Below are 22,527 nucleotides of genomic sequence, written 5' to 3'. Positions count from 1 at the left end.
TTCCACCACTTCTCCATCTATGAGAAGGGGAGTGTGAGCCGTCCTCCTGGACCTTCTGTAATCCACAATGACCTCCTTGGTCTTCCCTGTGTTCAGCACCAAGTTGTTGGCTGAACACCACTGAGTGAGCTGCAGAATCTCCTCTCTGTAGTGGGTCTCGTTGTTGTCTGAAATGAGACCCACTACTGTTGTGTCGTCCGCGTACTTCACGACTGTGTTGGTGGGGTGGATGGCCACGCAGTCGTGTGTAAACAGGGTGAAGAGAGCTGGGCTTCCCGCCAATGTTCTAGCTGGGGAGGGAGTTTCTTTAGCCAAGACCGTGTAATAGCTTTTTTGCTTGCAATTGATAGAACTTTAAAAAGATACTCATCTTCTTTTTGAAGCACTTCTCCAGATATCAGCCCCAGCAGAAAAATTCTGGGGATCTTTGGGGATGACATACCCCAAAATTATCCCGGTGGTCTGACAGATTCCATCCCAGTAAGGTGCCAACTTTGGGTAGGACCAAAAAACATGAGAGTGATTGACGTTCTGATGGCCACATTGACTCCAACGTTGCTGTTCTTCTCCTCTGTGTCTGCTAGTAATTTGGGGTGTAATAAAGTATCTAATTAAACACTTCCATCCGAATTCCTTCCATCTTTTAGAACTGGTAGATGTCTGTTGTGTCACACACAATGAAAGCCAATCACCCTCTGTAATTTTTACTCCCAATTCCCTTTCCCATTTAGACTTAATATTCAAGGTGTTATTTCCATTATGCTTCTGCAACCCTTTATATAGTTTAGAGACAGTTTTACATGGGAGTTGAGTATAAACATTTGCAAAATTTTTTTACAATAGTATTACCTTCTGGGGAGCACCTTTTTTATTTTGGTATTGTAAAAATGTCTTACCTGAAAATATTTAAATAATGTAGGAATGCTTTTAGCCTTTCTGCAGTGAGTAGTCTTTATCGCCGTAGAAAATACGGTTGTCTTTTTTTCTAGCTAATTCCATCACTGTCTCCTCTGACTTAATGTTAAACACTTCCAAAATACTAAAAATGAAACACTATGAGTATTCTTCACTCATTAATAACATCCATACTGCAGAGATTAGACATGGTACTTTCACAGATTGGGTAGAGTTTCACCAATCACCAATGTCTCTACTTGTATCTGCTGCTTCACATCTTCCACCTGGCTCCAGAAGTGCTATTTATAGCTTTTATGTTCTTTATAAATAACAGCACACAAAGAAATATTTTAAACCATCAGGATAAAGTCCAGGGAGACTTAGCAGAAAATGTGGGAATATATTGAGCTGGTGTTGTGTGAAGGGATATTACCAGGGTCAGTTTTCTGAAGCTTTTGTCGCCTTTGTAGGGTCCCCCTCCTGATAACACCTACAGCACATTAAAGGTGTTTGGATACAGAGAATAAATGTGACGCTCAGATCTTCTACAAGGTGTTGACATTTTCTAGCATCTGCAGAGGGAAAAGAATTTGTGTGTTTAAAGCCTTTTTGTCCCTCCCCTCTCGTCATAGAGCAGTGGTTATTCACTGACTGAAGCACACAAAGTAAAAAATGTCCCCTGTCTTCATCCTTATGAAGTACTATACAGAAATAGACCTCATCCATCCTGCCCATGAGTGTTATCTGAGATGGTCTCGTGAATAATTGATGTCGACAGAAATTCCACCCCGCTTGGGAAGGTTGTGGACGTACAGGACAGCCCGCCTTCTCGTTGTCCTTCCTCTCAAGAGCTCCGTTGGTGGAGTGGGTCAGGGCCCACTCAGATGTGAGTGACTGAACCTGTAAGTGACTTGGTCAGCCCCCTGTGTTCATGTGCCACCCAGGCTTCGTTCTCAGGGGCATGTCTTCTCTGTCACTGTGAATTCTGTCTCATATATAATTAAAAACAGGGTGCAGCTTTGCAAGAATCTCATAACTCACCCCCATCAGCCGCTTTGGCTTCTCTGCCCCCCCTCTTTAGCATATGTAGGATGTGATAAAACTATTGATTATCTCCTCTGGGGCTCTGTCATTGTTAAAACATCCTCCAGCTACTGCAGCCACCATCCTTGTGTTAAAACTAGTAAATATTTTGGAGTAAAAATCAATAGATAGAGGACGGGATGACGGTTTTCAAATATTTTCAAAGCTTTTCAAAGCTTTTTCATCACACCTCCACTTATGTGAATGTCTATATAATACCACAGGGAAGAAGTCTCTTTGACAGCTGAGGGAAAGTTGTAAATTCTGTTTTCTTGAGGAAACAAGTTCCTTAATCACTCTACAGCCGGTTGTCGTGGAAGTACAGCTAGTTCTTAATAATACTGCATAATTATAATCAAGTTTTGGCTCTGATGAGCGAGTGGTGGGTCATTAAAATGGACTCACAGTGGTTTTTAGTCTAACCATTCAAGATCATTTTTATTTTGTTATTTTAAACTTTCAAAGACAGCAAATCACCACCAAAAACATTTCTAGGTAGGTTTTTCAGTATTTTAAAATGTCTTTGTGACATAATGCACAATTGCAGTGCTAATGACATCAAATAGGCTCTAATGGTCAATCTCATCTAATTTAGCACTAAGGAAATCAGGCATTTATTCAAAACTCTTCATTGTTTGGACATAAAATGTTCTGAAATTCTTAGTAGAGGCTCTAAAGAAAGCTTGGAACATTAACAATCATTAAAACATAGCGGTTTAGTCGAGAGGTTTTCATAAACATAAACAGCCATTAATTTGGGTCTTTTTGTGACTTATCTGAATCATTTTGCATATGCATGCTACGTTTATTGTTTCTGTAGGTTGGTAACCTCATATTACCTTTGAGTTTTGTTGTCAGTGAAGCCTAACAATATAATCTGGATGAAATTAGCATGTTTACACATTACATTATTATGTTATAACTTGATAGTGTTCAATAATCTATATTCCGTGACAGAAATACATTTTAGCACTTAACAGAAATAATAGAACTCATCAAAATATTTTGAAATATAGTCCATCAAGTTTCAATAAGGACGTTTTGCCATGTCTTCAAAACGTTGAGGTTAGCTCGTTTATCCATTCCAAAACCAGTTTTGTTGTGTTTGAGATCATGGACCAGTTGGAACAACTGACTAGTTTGACGTTGATTAATGAAGAGTAAGAAAGTTCTCACTCTTCATTAATCCAGTGTTGAGATCAAAGCAGACCACCACCATGATGCTGCTACCACCATGAGGTGGTACAGCGTGCCTCTCCTTAACCAGATATTGTTTTCTCATTATTAGGGAAGAAAATCCATATTTTTGTCTTCTGACCACAAAAACTGTAGATTTCAGTTAAATTTGATTGTTCCAGCTTTGGAGCAGGTGGCTCTTTCTTGGAAGGCTCCCTCTCAGGCAATGTCGATGTCTACTTGCTTTACAGTCAACAGTGATACTCATGGGTCAACATCTTCCAGTTTATGATAAGCCTAAGCCATTGTGCTTTTACATTGTTATTAAACACAATGTTCTTACACATTTTAAGTATATTTTAATATTTTTGCAGTAATACAACAAACTGTACATGTTTATTTCTCTTTCTTAGTTATACGTTAGACATGCCAAACAATTCTCTTGTTTTTGTTTTATTTTTTTATAATTCCCACCCATATGGAGCATATCTGTTTTCCCAAAATCTATTGTGCAGATTGACGCAAGCCAAACAGCTTTAATCATATAAAGAATTCGCTCAAGTGGCTAGAAACACAAGCAGTCGTGCAACAGATGGTTTGGCCCTCACACAGGCTTTCTATTGGTATCATGGAGCCAGTCTGGGATTACATGGAGAGACTGGAGCAGCTGGGACTTCCTAAATCCACACAAGAACTGTGACAAGTTCTTAAAGATGTTTGCAACAGCATACCTGCCAAGTAGTCAGAGAATCTCTGGATAAGTGCTTCTAGGAGTATGGATGCTGTTTCATAATGGTGGACACATCAGATGTCTGTATTTTGTAATATAAATAACCAAAGAGGTTGTGTCAAAAGTTGTTTACCAGTGATGTCATCTTTAAATTAAATTCTTCCTGGAAACGATAGGCTGAGCTACAAAAGTAGTAATCTCAAAAAAGTCATGTCACAGCTCAAAGATGAATAGCCAACAGGGATTTTTTTTAGACAGTTTTTGAAACTCAAAAGCACTGAAATCTTACTAACTGCTGTTAAAATTTGTCAGAATTTACAGAGTACTTTTCATACACAATAAGGCAATACAAAACGTAACTACACACAAAAATAAAAAAAGAAAAACAATAATGAGTAAATAAATTTAAAAATGGGGTGGCAAAACTAGAAATGTACATAAATGCGTTGAAATGAAGAATTGAGGAAAATTAATTGCTTCAGTGACGATACAAAACCAATATACTCCAAGTAAACATAAAAATTCCAGGAAGAATTTCTTCCAAATTCCTAATAAAATTAAGATATTTAGTCATAAAAAGGTATAAAAAAAGAGACTATTATCTACATTTACATAAAAATAAACTGAGATAAAAGTTAATTAATCAGAGTAATACAATTAGAGGATGGATTTAGTCACAAATACCACAAAGAAAATAATCTTTAAGCAGGAGCGCCAATAGGGGGCAAAAGGTATGACAATTCTAAGGGCCCCTGACCAACAGGAGGCCCGCCCCTATTTATTTACTTATTTATTTATAAAAAAAAATTTTTTAAATTGGGGCCCTGTCAATTACAAAATTAGTCATATTGTGTTTTCGAAAATTGTTTTTAGCAGTAAAAATTTAATGTTCCCCCTCCCAGACCAAAAAACACACATCCATATTTGCCCTGAGCCCCCCTGGATCTGCATGAAATGGTTTGTTCCTGCTTGGAGCTTGACGGTGACGGTGTTCAGCAGCAGACAGTGGAAAACACGAACGACTGCAGCAGTTACTATGCTGCTAAGAAAAATAATAAAGTCAGGTTTTCAAAAAGAAAAAAAATAGAGAGGGAGAGACAAAAAGGCAAGAGTGTCAATTTATAACCCAGTTTTTCTCCGAGACAGGTGGGTAGACTGCGTGAGATTATCACGCAAATTATCACGTAAAATTTATGAGCAGTAAATATTATGCTAGGTATTAGAATTTCACCAAAGAAAGCAAGGCAGTGGCAAGCCTTTAAAATTGTGACGCTTTTGATAGGTCAGATAGACTCAAAAAAATGTACACCAGGTATACAGTTTAGTTCTTTAAAACTGTTGTTAGTTCATTCGTACAGGAGTGACAGTAGTTCAAAAAGCCCTATGGCTTTGCTATATTTGCTTGAGAAAAACTGAACACCTGTGCAGGACCAGTAAGGGTTTTTCTTCTGATTTCTACTCCTTATTTCAGTGTCTTTATTTAAAAAAGAAAGAAAAAAAGTCCACCTACACTGCATCACCACCTGTGCTGGCAGCTTTTATGATCGGCATTTCTTTTTATCGCCTGGAGGAAGGTGTTTCTCCAGTTGGGCTGTCACAATATCACCTTTTCCACTATATGATTATTGTGCCCAATAGAAAATCAGAATTAGACTAATTGGTGATCATGAATTTCAAAAGAATAATAATGCCGTTTGCTAAACCACTCTGTACGTTTGTATATTGAACTCAAAAGCCTGTAGTCAAAAATAGGGGGGCACTCAATTCTAAATGCACTAAGCGCTGCAAAACATGACACACAAAACCTTAGAGATTATAATCACCATCATAATTATTAAAGACCAATTAACTAGCCTGTCTGATCAGGTAAAATCAACTATGATACAACATTTTTGCATTTGCAGTAGCGTTTATAGTTACATCATTCAAATAGTTTTAACATATAAATTGGCTTGTGCTTCCTTTTACAGAAAGAAAAAGAAGCAGCTTCCTAAAATCTGAAAGTTATGTCGCTGAGTTTTTGTTGGGAGAGGTTACTCTGTTTTTCTTAAGCCTTTCTATTGTGGCTTCCTCTTTATTTCATTAAAAATGACATGTTCAATGATACTGTGTGTTAAGATTAGATTTAAATTGTTTTAGAACCGAGACAATACCAGATTCTTTATACATCAAAACCCTAAAGTTGAGTGTGCTTTCCTTGCATTCTCAATGAAAAAAGAAAACACACCACAAATGACTGAAGTAATAGTGTGACTTTTTATTGACTTGTACTGACTAAATGTTGGCACTTACATCAGTACAACAAACCACAGTGATGCTAACAGAGCAACAAAACAAGGCTGTTGAAATAAATGAAGCTCAACGCACTGACAGGTTTATAGTTCTTGGTTTTAGAGGTTGTTCTGTTTGGATTGCTTTTTCCTCTAACCCTGAATGTGACAACTTTCATCACTTAACTGGAGATGTTGGAGACATTTTCAGCATCAGCTAACTTACGCTTGACTCTAAGTTAGCTGAGTTAGCTGGCTAACTAAGCCAGCTAAGTTAAATGTTGTTAGAAACATATATTTGCTTATCTAATAACATCCATTAATAACAAAGTACTTAATTAATATGAGCAGTATTTGTGAATTGCTAGGACTGCAAACGTCATAGCTGAACAAAGAATGACTATTAAGATTTGAAGTTGTGAATGACTACTCTAAAAATAAGTGCTGGACATCCTGTCCTACCAGCTGTAAACTGAGCATGTTGTGAGTGTGGTAAAGGAGAGTTCTACACAGAAACACTCAGGCCTCTGGGTTTTTAAAAAATATTTTTTTTTTTTTCAAGAGTGTCAGTTGCTCACATTCTTTGAACATCAAGTGCCTAATAAGGGAAAAGGACCACCCTTCGGAGTAGTTTAAGTCCCTCATGCAGAGCTGCCTTACAAGTCCTGGACGGTAAGTAATTGGATGTTTACCCTTCATTGAAGAAGGAAAGCTTTAAGGGATGAAGGAAGTGGAAATCCACTTTGCACTCCTCTCACCAGGATGTCCCATAAAAGCGCAGAGATGTTCAAATCTGCTGATTGAGGAAGTGATGGAGGCCATTTGACATCAACCTGATGATCATGGTGCTACTTCTGAATGTGCTTCTTAGTGTGGATGTCGACAATATTATTTTGCAATATCAAAGCCTGGTAACAGGGGAAGAGCGAACACCACGGGGTGCACATGGCCTGAAAATGACCCCATATCCTTTACCTTTTATATGCCGTAACCATGCAGGGAGATCGTCACCATAATGATTCGTCTGAGATTGTTCGCCATTGATGGCATCGTTTTGCTTTTTCTAAAACTTGTCATCGTCATCATACATCTTGGATCCCTCAATTGTCCTGTTTTTGTTGTTTGTTTTTTACTGACCACGGTTAAAGTTTTCATAAAGAACAAGGAGTCTGCTGATCAGAGGATCTATTGAAATACACTGGCTTTCGGTGCATGTCTTAAATCTTGTCAAAAACATTGATTTTTCAGGTTTAATGTCAGTTGTTGCAAATCGTTTTTAGTTTTCCTTTTTTGTTGTTTGAAAAGCCAAAGTGTTAGACTATGTTTGAAACTTTATTTTTTTAGCTGTAATCTCACCCTCACCAGGCCCGACATTGGCCAGTCAGTGCTGTGACAGTCCTTAACTATGCACTCTGTGTGTTTTGACTGTTCAGCTGGGAGTAAATGAATCACACCGTTTCCTTTTCTCCAGTCAGCCAGTCGACTGATGGAATTCATTCACTGGTGAAGCTAATAGCAGCTGTATGCCTCCTCCTCAACACACACATACACACACACAGATGCACTCCACACCCACATCGCTGGTCCCTGAAGGACAGTCACTGCCAGTCCATCCCGCCCACACCTCTCCGTTATACCTACAAGGTTAATATAGATGGGAGATGTATTGAAAAGGTCATTCCTGGCATGCTTCTCCACTATGTCGTAGCTTTTGTACAGTCAAAACAAAGGAGGGTTGTTTATTTCTTCAGCAGTGGGCTTTTATTACATTTATCATAAAGTAATCCTGTTGGGGTGTGTAATAATTTCGATGTAGAGCTTGAATGTTTAATATAGAAAACCAACTTTCGGAGAGCCACATATGTATGAGATTCTCACAGTATCACAATATGAAGGAAAAATACCACTATTCAGGATGCCATAGTGTTTATATAATGTGATCTAATGGTTTTTATTTAAAACAGAGATATAACAACTGCTTTGATTCCTGGGAAAATAATGTTACATATTGAAAATAAAGGTTTAAATTATGCTTTTCTTTTTGTTGCAGACTAAAAGGAACAGACTGAAATAAAAAAAAGAGTTGTATCATTCCTGCATGCTTTTTAGGCCATGCTTGCATCCGTTAGCTAGTAGTAACGTTAGCTTAAATTACAACTATTTTAAAAGCAATAAATCAGAAGATATTTTAGTAAACATGTATATTTACTAATATGTATTTATGTATCAAAACTTCTGAAAAAAATGAAGACATCTTACAATAACCGTAAGTTAACATTTATTTACTCAAATGGATATTTAACATAGAAAATTCAAGTAAAAATAAATAGTTGTCAGATTATTGTATGGCTATAACAAACATTTAATTGAAACTATTTAAAACAAAAATAGTTTTAAATAGTTAAATAGCTAAGACTTACTATTAAGATTAAGATTTTTATTAAGAAAACATGTTTTGTAGAGGAGTTTATTTTTGGTGTTTACCCTTAATGAATCCTTTATCTTTAGGTGTAGAAAATAAGATCAGACATCAATATCTAAACATTTCCCTATATTTTATGCACTGTCATGCATCATTATCTGGACTTAGTCCCGATATGACACTGTAAACTTAGGAGGAGTCACTCTCTGGTTTTCTCTTTTCAGATCTTTAGATCTTTAAACCATAAGAACAGTGTAAATGGAAAGTTTTAGCAGTTTTGAAAACCTAAATTAACTAAATCCTTGACACTGTGAAACTCTGCATCTCTAATTCTGATCAAATAAAAATCAATTTGCAAGGGACATGTTCTCAAAAATATTAGGCTTGGTACTGCAAATCAGATTTCTTTATCCATATTTTAAATATATAATTGTTAGAATAAGCATAAAAAATTCTTTGAGTCTTTTGGTATGTGTATTACTAAATGCTTTAAATATCATGCAAGATTTTGCAAGCAGGGGACCCTTGACTTCTATATGTCAACATCTGTCCCCTTATACCACACACTGGTTTTGGGCCTGATGCCAGCTTGGATTATTTTATACCCTTGTTAAACTGTGTTGCAAGTTGTTCAGACATCATTTAAAGCCTCCAGTTGAATGATATGTAGCGAAGTCTAACCAACACATCTGCTCTAATAAATGCCTTACCTTTAGGAGGCTTTTTCCCTGCATGCAGGCAGTCATAGGCAGTGGCTGATATACCTTAATGAAAAGATTTGTTTTAGCTTTACTGCTGTATATCAGTGCAGCACAGAAAGTACCCTTTCGGTTTATGCTGGAAGCACTTAGGTTGAGATAGCTGGAACTTGTGAACGCTGCATGGCTGAAAGGTTTAAATCTGTACCTGTGTGTTTTGAGGCTGCTGCAGCTCCCAGACTCTTTGCCTTTGCTAAATTTTAGAAAGTCAAGGCAGGTTAATGGGGTGTCGGCTTTCCCAACAGGGGAAACATGCTGCACAATGCCACCTTGATGTTTATATTGTGGGTTCAGATTCGGCACTTTTCACAACGCATCATTGCGACGACTTTAAAAAAAAAAAATTTCCAGAGTCCTTGAGAGTTCAACAAGCCATAATTCTTGGAAATACTTTAAGCCAACACCTGTACACTCAGTGTTCTTAAGCTGCTCAAGGTTCAGCCGCTAAAACTTTCCACTTGGCAAAATTTGAATCTTTGCCCTCACAGTTGCTGAGCCTTTTGTAGCTTTTCATTGACAGGCGCTGAATTGTCTTTGTGTCCTCTCTACTTCCCCCCTCCTTTTCTTTTTTTTTTTTTTACTTTAACTTAGCTGAGTCTTGAAAGCTCCTGCCTGCCTCCCTCACACACACTTCTCTGTCTGTGATGCAGGTGAACACCCACACGCTCACACCACCACAGATCCTGGCTTCAGACTGTTTTTTTTTTTTTTTTTTTTTTGTAAATCCATGACAAGGAGCCCTCGCTCTGAATATCAAAGACTCGTATCTGAGAGCATGTAGGCATGACTCACACGCGGGGCTCTGTCTTAACTCCCAGCAGGCCACCTGAGCGTCCAACTCACTGGAAGTGGCAGGGGTTACAGGAGGACGGCTGATCAGACAGCAGCGTGTTTGCGACGTGGGCGGAACTCGACCGTATTTGTCACCCAGACATGTGAACATATGAAAATCCCAGCAGCGCACTGAGATTTCCAACACACTCGTTGGTCCCAGCAGCCGGCTCCCGCTTCCATGCCGGGGGTCATTCTCTTGACTATAGGGAGCGCCTGAGTTCTCTTCAGCACAATGTCAAAGCGCACCAGGCGAATGTGGAGGGCAGAGTGGCTGTGACAGCTACAAAGTGGCTGAGGGAACTGTGTACTTTAGTCGGTCTGCTTCAAATAAAAGGGGCCGCTAACAGCAACAAATCACAGCTTTGCAACACAGCAACTTCCCCCTCTGTGATAGAAACCTTTTTCATTAGTGCTCTCTTTTTACATGTCTTGTTCTCAGCTGGATGTAGTGTACGGCGCTTGTTACTCTATCGATTCGGCACGGAAAACCTCTCAAGGCATGAAGTATTTCTTCAGTTTGGCAACTCGCGGTAGCATGTTGTGCCTACCGCTCTATGTGTGAATAATAATGTTCACCACCGGCCTGTCAGGAGCTGCAGACCTATTTATATGGGTGCCGAGCTATACCTTCAGTTGATGCGCACACTGCACCGGTGCAGGAGCCTGTCTTTGTGCAGCAGGCCGGGATGACATGTGAATCGCGGCAGCTGAGAAAGCCCCGCTTAAGTGGAGGCAGTGGGGAGAAAGCAGGCGAGAGCCAGGAGGCAAACAGACAAACAGATGGACAGGCTGATGCCAAGCAGGCAGTGGAGCAAATAGATTGTGCAGGATGGTGAACGGACTCAGCCTACCAAAGAACAACCGAGAGACACGGGGCCGAGGCAACGCCGTCAGCTGCTGTAATTCCTACAGATAGGATGGATACGTGGTAAATAGCACTCTCATCTTTCTTCTTCCCCTCATCTGCCCCTGTCACATCCCTCATTTGATATGTGTTATGTAGGAGGAGGGGATGTCAGTCTTGCTAGATGGGAAAATGAGCAAACCTGTATATGTGTGAGAGGTAGAGTGAGAGGAATAAATGCAGGGAAGAGATGAGTGCTGCAGGTGGAATGAGGCGGTGGACACTGGGGACTTCAACTCTTGGAATGCAGACAAAAAACTTTTTTTTTACTCGGTGAAACGCTACTTGAATTACATCTATTGTTGCAGTTATTACTTCTTTGGTGATTATGATGTTTAACTTCTAAAAAAAAAAGTCTGCGACTGAGAGGATGGTAGAAACGGAGCTTCTCCTGTTCTGATGTCTCAAAACTCTGAAAAGACTTTAGCTTGTATTTCCCCCAGGCTCCGGGTACATGCTCACTGGAGCAATAACCTTTGCTTTAATACCGAAGGAGCACGATTGTAAGTTTTCCTTGGAGTCTTTCCTCTAAAATGTGAGCAGCTCAGATTGACTTAGTTGTGTTTTTTCCTGTCTCTTTCTCTCTCTCTCCCATGGAAAACATCTAGCTGTGTGTGAGTCAGCCAGAAACCAGCTTTAAGAGCTGAGACAGCCCTGTCAGATCTGTCTTCTTGTGTACCTACAAAGTCTAATGGTTTGTCTTTTGTGTGTGTGTGTGTGTGTGTGTGTGTGTGTGTGTTTGTCTGTGTACATAGGTAGAATGTAAGAAGGCCCAGCCCAAGGAGGTGATGTTCCCACCAGGTACGCGAGGGCGAGCCCGGGGTCTGCCCTACACCATGGATGCCTTCATGCTGGGGATGGGCATGCTGAGTGAGTTGGATTCAGCAATACACACACTTTCTGAACTGTTTCACATTTTCTCACATCACAACCACAAACTTTATTGTATTTTATGGAGATGTTTATGTGGAAACCTAAGGCAAGGTGGTGCATCATTGTGAAGTGGAAGGAAAAAGATACAATTATAGCTGTTAAACTTTTGAAGAATGTTTTTACCCATTCATCTTTGCAAAATAACTCAAACGTAGTCGGTCTGAGTTATTTTGGGTCCGTTCCTCAGCTGGCTTTAGGTCTGGACTTTGACTAGGCCATTCTGTCGCATGTGAATTCTGCTCAGTCTTTATGTTTAGGGTAATTTTTCTGCTGAAGGATGAACCCTCTACCCTAGTCTCAAATATTTTGCAGGTTTTCATGTAGGATTACTCCACATCAACCCCGATCAGTTCTTCTCTGCTCATAAACACCATTCACTCAGCTTCATCTACATGGAGCATGTTGCAAAAAGACTGGAAATTAACTGGACTTATTTCATTGAACACTTAAGTCCATACTGAGAGCTCTAGAGATGAATTCTTTAAATTGTGACTGTTTTTAATAATTACTGTGTGGCACTTTAATTATGTAACTACTTGTAATTGTTGCATAATTTTAGCTGCCTCTTGGCTAGGTTTCCCTTGAAACAGAAGTTTTGGATCTCAAAGGGACTGAAAATGTACTTATTAGATGAATTCTGGAAGCAGTCAGATACACTGGATTTTATTTAGAGTTATCAGAGTAAAGAGGGGTTGAGTAAGAATGCTCATAATTTTTTATAAACTGAGACCATGAGTTCTTTTCCTTGCATCATACTTTTTTATTGGTCTATCCCATAAAATCCCAGTAAAAAAATATTGAATACATCATTGTTAGAACGTAATAAAATGTATATGAAAGATATCTGAAGTAAAATCAGATTAACAGCCGATATGCGTCTCATTCAAGCATCAAGTTCTACCTATTGTAAAACAAACTGAGTAAACTACCCCCATCTAAAAAGCTCTATTAGGTGGTTGCTGCCCCTAATTAGGCTGCTTCAAGGTATGCCACCAGTGGCCACTGTGGTCTATTTCGGGTTGAGTCTGGTACAGGCAGCCCCTGGGCATATAGGAGCAGACCAGCACATTAGCAGACTAAATGAAGAGGAAAATTGGTGTAATGTCATATTAAGGATTCATCACTGTGCCCCCCTTAATGGGTAATGAAGGGGACACACATGTCAGAGAGAGATCTCATCTACAGGGACCTCAGCTGCCGACCCACCCCTCTTCATTACCATCCAGCCCATGCCTGTGTCCCTTTTTATTTAACACCGATGCACTCTCTGCCTCCCTGCCCCCTTACTCACCTCCCATCTATCTGGCTATCTGTCTGTCTGTCTAGTTATCTACCTGGCTATCTATTTGTTGTTCACATTCCATATGCATATAATTTGATTGTGTGGCTAAACCAAATGGATTTGCCATCACTTAAGGTCTTTTTTCATAAAAAGCAAATGATTGCCCTCCAAATGGTTCCTCCCCACCTGAAGCAGATGGACTCAAAGTTAGCGTGCCTGCATTTTTGTAAATTCTAGGTACTGCCACATATTAGACAGATTTAAATGTAGTTATTTAGTTTTTTAAATAAGGATTTAAGTAAATATCTTTAAATACAGGTAGTGGAAAAACTGTCATGCATGGTTAACCCATAGCTACATTTATTTTCATAATCTATTACAATAATGATCCAGGTGACAATTTCATTTGGTTAGTCTAAAATACTGATTAGCTCTTGTTTTGTCAAACTTTGTTTAAATAAAATCTAAGCTATTTCTTCTCCTCATTTTTTCACAAAGGGAACCCAACATGTGATGCTATGGAAATACGCACCAACTTACATGCAGACTATGTTTGTACACTGCTCAAGTGCTTCCCTTTATTTTTTTGAGCAGTATATATGCTCGTCATAGGGATGAATATCATGTCATATTATATCTGTATCTTTTGAAGATGCAATTAAACTACTCATACAAAACATTAATGTACACCGCAGCTGTTAAGAACTAATTTAAGATTTAAATTAATGCACAAAACATAAAATAAATGTGAGATTAATTATTTCAGTGATCAAGTAGTTTTAAAGGTTTATTGAAAAAAAAGAGATTCCTCTCCTTGTTCTGCAATGACTTACAACATCAGTAGTTGTGCTCTCAAAGGCAGTAAATTAATTCTATCAACTCTCTGTCTATACATTGATCTCGTCATTTGTCTGCATAAAGTTACTTAAATTGTCACGGCAACCGCAGGCTTGACCTTTCCTTGAAAGTGATTATACAGTTGTTGGTGGTAAAACAGTTGACGAGTCCAGCCAAGAGTGTCTGTCGACTCCATCGGAGCCATTTTCAGCTCCATCTCATCTGGTCGAAGTATTTAACAAGCACAGTGAACTTTTCAGAACTTATTACAGACTAAAGTGTCTGCGCCGCAGAGAGCACTCTTCCCCCTCCGCTGGGAGATGCCAGGCAGAAAGGCAGTGATGTGCTCATGTGAGAATATTAACAGCCAACTTGTTTGGAGACACTCTTATCTAAATGAAATTGGAACAAGGACAGCGAAACATTCCTTTATATAATTTGCATTTGGAAAAAGGGACCCCAGGCTCATTATTTAAGAAAGTGTAAGCTCCTTTTGTGCCAAATCTCATTAAAGCCATCCCTAGCTCCTTTGTTTACTGCCTCTAATCGAGGCATTTATCTTTATTGTGTTGTGCCGATGTATGTTTGCTGAAATTAATACACATTTGAGCCTGCGCGAGGTATGGGTGTACCAGATGGATAATTGATTTTAAAGTGAATCAGAACTGTTGGGCCATAAAATAGGTACATTAGCATGCATATTAATAAGGCAAATAAGAGCACTAAGAGGCCGCCACAAGGCCAGGCACAGCAGCAAGCTTCATTAAGTGAAACAACAAGTTATCCCCTGCCTTTTCTTTCTTTTACGATTTCTTCCCGGCTGCCTTTCTGCTATTTTACACATGCAGGCACTTTCAGCATGCATTCAATGTATCTCAAAACCTCTCTATACTGCATCCATATGGCTTCAAATTCTGCTTTTACCTCTTGTAATCTATGCTTCTTTTATTTATTTATTTTTCATTTCACAAGATGTTGAAATAGGGAAGAATCAAGAGCAGTGGTATTTGAGCCAACAATTTCAGTCAGGCACTTATTCAGTTTGACAGTAAGACAGTATCAAACACGTAATATCCAATACTTTGCTGGCTGTGATGGCTTTTCATTGTACCATATCGCGGTTCTTTTCAGACCAAACAAACAATGAGGGGGTTTTTTTGTGAGAGCTATCCATCTGTAACTTCCTGGTGATGACTTCTCATCAGCAGATGATGAGAAGTGGTTTTTTTTCTTATTTTTTTTTCTCAGGCGATGCCTCTGTCCTACTTCATCCAAACCAAGTTAAGGTTCCTCTCACCGCCTCTCAGAGTTGAATTTCGTTTTGTCTGCAAGAGAGGCTCTGGCTGAGGCATTTTCCCATTGGGTCAGGAATAAATTGAACTTTTTCATGGACAGCAAACACTGATTAGATATTTATGACCAAGGTCAACCTTTCTGATTCCAGCTGGCACAGCCCACGAAGCATACAGAACAGAGCCTACACACATGCTCGCACTCAAACATTCACATATCCTGCATACGCGCAGAAAAATGCCCAGACATGCTAAAGATATTTTTCATGCATTTATGGACACCTTTATGCTGCAGAAATGTGCTCACAGGTGTGTATCTCATACCCCTGGGCAGACTTCTGGAACATTAGGGATCTTGTAATAAATGCTCTATAAATAACATGTGTTAGTCAGTTCAATCGTATTTTTCTAATAATATTATATACCTCTTGTGTGGGAGAGAAGTTTGTATAAAATAGGATTTTACTAATATAAATATTTATATTTTAAAACAAACACAAAATCATTATGGACTTGACGCATTAAACTGAGCTTGATTGACAGCACTGAGACCCTCCTCCTGGCTCTGATTGGTTCTTTCTGACTGGGAGTGGGGCATTTTTGTAGGCAGCATTAGGACCACTGAGAGGAGGCAGGGGAGCTCAATTATTTTCACATATCTGTCTCATACTATACTGTCACAAGATAGTGACAGCTTTAACAAATACGTAAAATACATATTTTTGGTAAAAGTTACATACTGCAGCTTCAAGCTAAAAATTGCCCAACCCAGTCACTAGGGTTGGGCAATGAGAAAAATGCTCCTCTACATTTTTTTAAACAATAAATGCACACGACTCTTTATGTTTAACCCATTTGTTTGGTATTTTTCAAACCAGTGAGAAACTAGAGACTGTCTTTTGAGCTTGTAGCTGAAATCAGCTGTTTCAAACTCTTACCATCTTTTCCAAAGCTCTGAAATTTGATCCTTTTTCTATCAGTGAACACTCCATCTTTGGAACTGCAAGGTCATGCCGATTGACCTTAGTAACAACTTCAACTCTTCAGTGTTGAAGTTATTACTAAGTAACAAAGTGTCACCTAACAACAGTAAGTTACTTTTCATCCATTAGCACATATAGCAGCAAGTACATTGTGTTGCATAACAGCGATAAGACTCTCCTTCTGGCTCTGATTGGTTGTTTTTTGGTTGGGAGCGGTGTATTCCTTCTTTATATATATAAAAGTTACATACTGCACCTTTCCCAGTAGTTTAGTACAGAAAAAAATCTTTGGTAGCGGTAATGGCTTAAGGAAAACAAATAACGACTAACAGTCATTTCATAATCAGAGGGGTTAATTATGTTCATATTACCCTTGATGATGCTCCCATCCTCACTCTGGCCCACTAACTCACCCCTTTACTCCTCTCACATTTCTTGTTTTTCTTGTATCCAATGGCTGCTCCCTCACATCCTCTCCCAATATGTTGCCCACAGCTGCTTCTGTCTGAAAACTGTCCAGCTAATTAACTGGTTGGTCTGTGGTCGTAATAAGAATCATGACAGCAGATGAACAATGCATCTGCTGCTCTTAAATATTTCTAATGACACCAGTTCCTCTTTTTTCCTCATTGGGACGCTCAGGGATTTCTCAACAGAGACTTTGGTTTACAGACACCACAGTCAAGTCACATTTGTCAATATTTGAAAGTTTTTATGCTCACTATCCAAGTCTGACCAAACAAATCATACGTTTTAAAATTAGTGACGCTTTCACTCAGAACAGATATTAGTTAAATTATGCATTCACATATTGGGTGTGTTTTAGCGAATAGGAAACACTTAGAATTTTGTGTATCATTTAAAGTTTCCTCCAGATTTGACTTTAATCGGTGAACATTTGTCAGTCTACCTTGATTGTAATTGTAGTGGGATTTACATTGTAATCATTGCACATGGTATAAAAAATACCAAAATAAGGCAAAAATACCAGAAACTCAGAGTTAATGCAGAATGTCCTCTGTCTTGTTTTCATCTACAAATTCTGTCAATGTAAAAGAGAAAACCACTCCTCAATCTTTCAAAAATAAACTTCTTCGACATACTGTAGTCAAAACAGAAAAGCCTTGTGAGAAATACTAAGTGAACTCAAATTACTGGACTTGTAGTCCCGTCTTTAGCGTAAATAACTTGAAGTCATCGTATGACCTTGACATCGTTTTTGTCCCACTCTTTTCAATAATTTTGCTTCATTTTGAGGTTTGCAGGGACCTGTCCGGCTCTCTTCAGGTCTCGCCGCAGCAAGTCCACAATCTGCAGCTAGACAACTTTGACTAAAAATGAGAGAGCCAACTCAAATTTTTACATATAGATAGAAAAACAAATAAAGGTTTTGAATCAGTGTTTTCTTCATTTCCACAACAGGCAAAAACTAAAAGCACCAGTGATAGCTTTCAGATCCAAAAGACAGTTTCCATCTTGTCTTCAAACCATCTTTTTTTAATCCACATATATCAAAATCCTGTTGAAGAAAATGTATCCATCCTTTTTTTTGTTGCATTTTTTACTTTTAAAATTGTTGTTAAAAACATAAAAACAGAAATAAAATTGTGGTTCTTTTAAACCACAAGTGTTTTCCAGTGTAAAATTATGAACTTTCAATTGTCAGAAAATGTCATTGAAACTCTTTCAAAGATTGATGAGCTGAACCAGTCGTCAATTTTAAGACGATTGCTGCTTTTTTTTCTCAATGGCCTTCTGTTGACACACACCTGAATGCTTCAGACGAGTGGGCTGTAAAAAAATTCCTACTTTTTCAGAGGTGGTCACACTTACTAATGATCAATTAAACCTTTGATTTAATTAAGCATTTTATCAGTTGCACCTGGCTCTGACATTCCCTCTTAACGCCTGTAAAGAAAGCCGCATGGACACACTTTGCTTTTCATGCACTTCAAACACACTTTCTACTTTTGTATACTTCAGATTAGATTTTTAAAAAATTGTCCCCCATAAAAAGCAAAATATTAAAAAAGAAAAAATATCGTATACATTTTACGACAACAGTATTACATCACTGTGAAAAGGTTTGTGCGGCGGTTATGATTTGGTAGAAGAGGTTATCTGGCGTTATTTGACAAAAAGCTTTGGCTTTATGATCATTGCATCCCCAGCTGTGTCTAGCCTGTTCTAAAAAAAAAAAAAAAGTCTTTAAAAAGAATCCATTAAGTTGTTTTTGCCAAAGCCAGATGCTCTCATTTGATGTTTCTCTGAACAGATTGGCTTATGAACATAAAATAAGGCGCTAGTGACCCCCGCTAACATTTATATCAGATCCGGGGAGAAAAAAAACATTGTGTAATTTAATTTTAATTAATGGTACAACATTGACTCAACCAATAAAACTAAATTATATCTAAATGTTATGCTTTTCAGTGCTTTTATGTCTAAAAAAATCTATCCATATTTAAAAATGAACCTTTCTGCAATGGTGGAGATAGAACATAAATGGGTGGCATCATTTCCAGGAGCCTGCTATAAAATGTTATTACATGGTGCTATAAAAATGCCTGAGAGCTTGTGGTTAACAAAAGACTGGAAATGAACTTGCCATTTATAAAAGAAAAGGGTAGTTGTATTTGTACATTGGTTTCAAACCGTAGCGAATCTGATGCCAGCTCCCAATTACCAGCCTCTATAAAGATGTAAACCAAAAGAAAAAAAAACATGTATGAAGATGAGAATGCTTAAGCAGCAAAACACCACAACCTGTTCTGAAGGTTGTTGACTAAATGGGTGCATTTTTGACAGATTGTGTAGAATTTAAGCAGTTCATTATGGTTGGATTTGAAATGATCATATTTTCCTCTTTTGAAAGAGAAGGGTAGGCTCCAGTTTTATAGCTATCCTTGTAAAATTTTACCGACTAAATGAATCACTGAGATCTCTGACAGCAGCCCCGAGACTTCATCCGAAGCAACAAAAGCAGCATGATCGTGATTAGAGGCTGACGCAGTTGTGAGAGACAACCAGCGATTGAGGGAGCTGCTTGTTGTTAAACTCTGCTTACAGAGAATGCTTTTCAGTCAACAAGGCTTTATTAGGTTTAAAGCACACAAATAAATCTCTCCTTGCTTATTGCTATTTTTTCAAACAAGGGAAACAACTCTAGACTTTGTATTCACGAGGTGTGACAGTCCCAAATGTGAGGCTCTGTTATTTCAGGCATGCTGTTGTTGTTTAAGGATGATAAGAAAACTTCTCTTGCAGAGTTAAATGAATTTGAGAGCTCCATCTAACTCGGATTCTCTAACAGTATAGATTGTTTGCATTAGACTGGATGAGTGCCTTGCTAAAGTATTCGTGCTTCTTCTACTTTTCCACATTTTCGTCATGTCACTGCGACAATTCTCAATGTTCTTTATTGGGAGTTTATGTGATAAACCAACAAACTAACTTTGAAAAGGAAGAAAAATGTATAAAAATATGATTGGTTTCATTCACCCCTTTAATTTCAAGCCCATTAATAAACTCAGATTAAACTAATGACCTTTAGAAAACACCTATAACGAAATACCGATTCCCTGTGTGCAATATGAGCTCTGTATAAATCTGTTCTGTGAAAGTTTCAAAAGCTCATTTGACACAATTAGGGAATCAACAGCATCATGAAGACCAAAACACTCTCCAGGCAGGTCAGGGAGAAAGCTGTGAAGAACTTTAGAGCAGATTTAAATTATAAAAGAATGTTCTGAATTTCTCATTGAACGCAGTTCCATCTAGCATCTGGAAATAGATAAAATATGGCACATCTTCCTAATAAAGCAGGATTCTTTAACCTTCAGCTACAGATACGCATGTGGCCGCTAAGACCCTCCAAAGAGACTCTTAATAAATCTGACAAAAAATGAAAAAAGGGAATTCCTTTTAAATGTGAAAAAAAAATTGTTTTAGCAGTGTTTCTGTGTTTTTATGCAAAACCTATGTTGAATTTTTGTAGCATAAAGAAAGTAAGGATTTTAATTCTTTTTGTCTGTTCTTCTTTTCGACACAAACTGTTTTATTTTTAAATATGAAATATGAAACTCACAAAAAGAAATAAATGGCCAAATGGCACATGGCACATGATTACCCTGACCACACCCACCCCATGACGACACATGATGGTGACTGCATCATGCTGTTGTGGGGATGTTGTTTTCTCTAGAACTGGTCAGAAGTGAGAGGGAAAAACTGAGCAGCTCTAATGGAAAAATAAATTGAGCTGAATCCAAAGAATTTCTTGAAGAAACAAGGTTTAGAGCATGAGATGGAGAACCATCCTGATCTTACTGGCAGAGCCTCAGTGCATATTAGTATTAGTTTGTCCAGTCTATCAGTGTTGAAATATTTAGCAAAGCCGAAATTTGCTAAATGTCCCATATCTAAGTTTCCGTAGCTGTTAGAGACATAGCCTGAACACAAATACAGACCATGCTTTTATTTTTTAATGGTGAAATGTTTCAAACCCATGTAACATTTCCTTTAACTTAATCACTATGTACTACGTCCCCCTGTTGGTTTGTGGTTGTAATGTTCAAGGGAGTGAGACCGCTTTTGTAACGCTCTGTATAATGCATTATTTATTGTACTTATCTTCCCATATCAACACACACTATAACAGTGTTTTTTTGTAATTATTTGGTGACGTTTATCTCTTTTCTTAACTTTTTTTTTTGTCATCTTTCTCCTCCACAAAGGTTACCCTAACATCGTGGCAACGTATGGCCGCGGATACACTGGATTTGCACCCAGCTACAGCTACCAGTTCCCCGGTGAGTCAACGGCTCTCCTGAAATGTGTCTTGCACCTAGTTCCTTTTTTGCACAATGAGACACACATGTATCCATACGCTCACATTTGAATCCAGAGACATAAATCTTCATCAGTATACACGTCAGTCACTAAATCATCTGCAGGGTGTAAATGTGCTACGTGTCGAGTTTTCCCAACAAGGTTTTGAAAGCAAACTCGTGGTGAAGGAAATTGCTCAGACTTTTTTATCCCACACTTGAACACAACCATGACCAAGCCTCTAAAATCGGTAAAATTTTGTGTCTTTAGTGGCCCAATGTATGCAAATTCCTCTGTGGAGAGGTGGAAAAGCTGAGCAGCTCTTTGTGTTGGAAGATTTTTAAATATGGACCTTATAATGGAAAATAAAGTCATTTTCTGCATTAAAAGTGTTGACTCAGAGCGCCGGGCGCTTTAATGGAAGTCCAAATGGGAGGCGTGACGCCTGGAGGTGAGCAGCTGTACCTGCGTGCGTCTTCAGGGGCTGCTGGCTCTGTGCTTTTCTCACTTAGACAGGCATCCTGTCAATTTCATGCTTTATTTAGGGAGCTTACACTTACTCTGTTTGCCATGCCAGACATCATTCCTGCCACTGATGAGACAGAATGGGAAATATCGCTCAGCAAGCTCAGATCTCTGTAATATTCTTTGTGAAATGGATTCAGAAATGGTAAGACAGGGGGTCCAGCTGTGACCACCTGCAGATGAGGCATATGTTGGTTTTAGACTCGACCACAACGTTATTTGAAGGAACGGGAGAATACAAAGCACAGATAACTTGTCAGTGTACATAATGCAGGTCTGGAGTTTGTATGACAATCATTTATTTTGATCCCGACTTAATCTCACTTTGGAAATAATTTAAATTGGATCCTTAACCAACATTTGTCAGTTTAATTTTCTGTCCTTGGAACTCATTAAGGACAAAAATGTCCACTTGCAAAAAACAAATTCTATGAAAACTTTACTGCCTAATATTTTTTCTGCACAATTCTCACTTAAAATAACCAGATATTTCACATTTGCCATGATATTATGAAAACAGTAGCACCTTGTGATTTTTATTTAAAAAGATGTGACTTTTTTGTTCTCTCAGAAGATAGCAGTTTTCTAATGGTCCTTAGAAAAAAATACCTGTATTTGTCAAAACATTGTCTTACTTGCAAAAAATGTCCACTTACAGAGGCAAAAAAGTTGTTCAAGTGGACCAAAATGTCCATTATGATACCTGAAGGTTAATGGGATGAAGTGACTGTGAGGAGTTTACATAAACTCATTGTGTATATTAAAATGATA

At 38.3% G+C, this 22,527-nt stretch overlaps 1 protein-coding gene across 6 annotated transcripts in view; it reads left to right on the top strand.

Annotated features, from left to right (window-relative positions):
* The window catches only part of msi2b (musashi RNA-binding protein 2b), a 306,045-nt gene that overhangs the window by 223,327 nt on the left and 60,191 nt on the right, over positions 1-22,527 (top strand). For all 6 annotated transcript variants that reach the window (XM_028031479.1, XM_028031480.1, XM_028031477.1 and 3 more), the window contains exons 9-10: positions 11,830-11,944; positions 21,138-21,212. In XM_028031479.1, coding sequence (XP_027887280.1) covers positions 11,830-11,944; positions 21,138-21,212 — 190 coding nt within the window. The remainder of the gene's footprint in view (positions 1-11,829; positions 11,945-21,137; positions 21,213-22,527) is intronic.

This window comes from Xiphophorus couchianus, chromosome 11 (genome assembly GCF_001444195.1).
Source record: "Xiphophorus couchianus chromosome 11, X_couchianus-1.0, whole genome shotgun sequence".
Taxonomy (NCBI): Eukaryota; Metazoa; Chordata; class Actinopteri; order Cyprinodontiformes; family Poeciliidae; genus Xiphophorus; species Xiphophorus couchianus.
The sequence above is the reverse complement of the archived record's forward strand: the minus strand, read 5'-3'. Positions and strand labels throughout refer to the sequence as shown.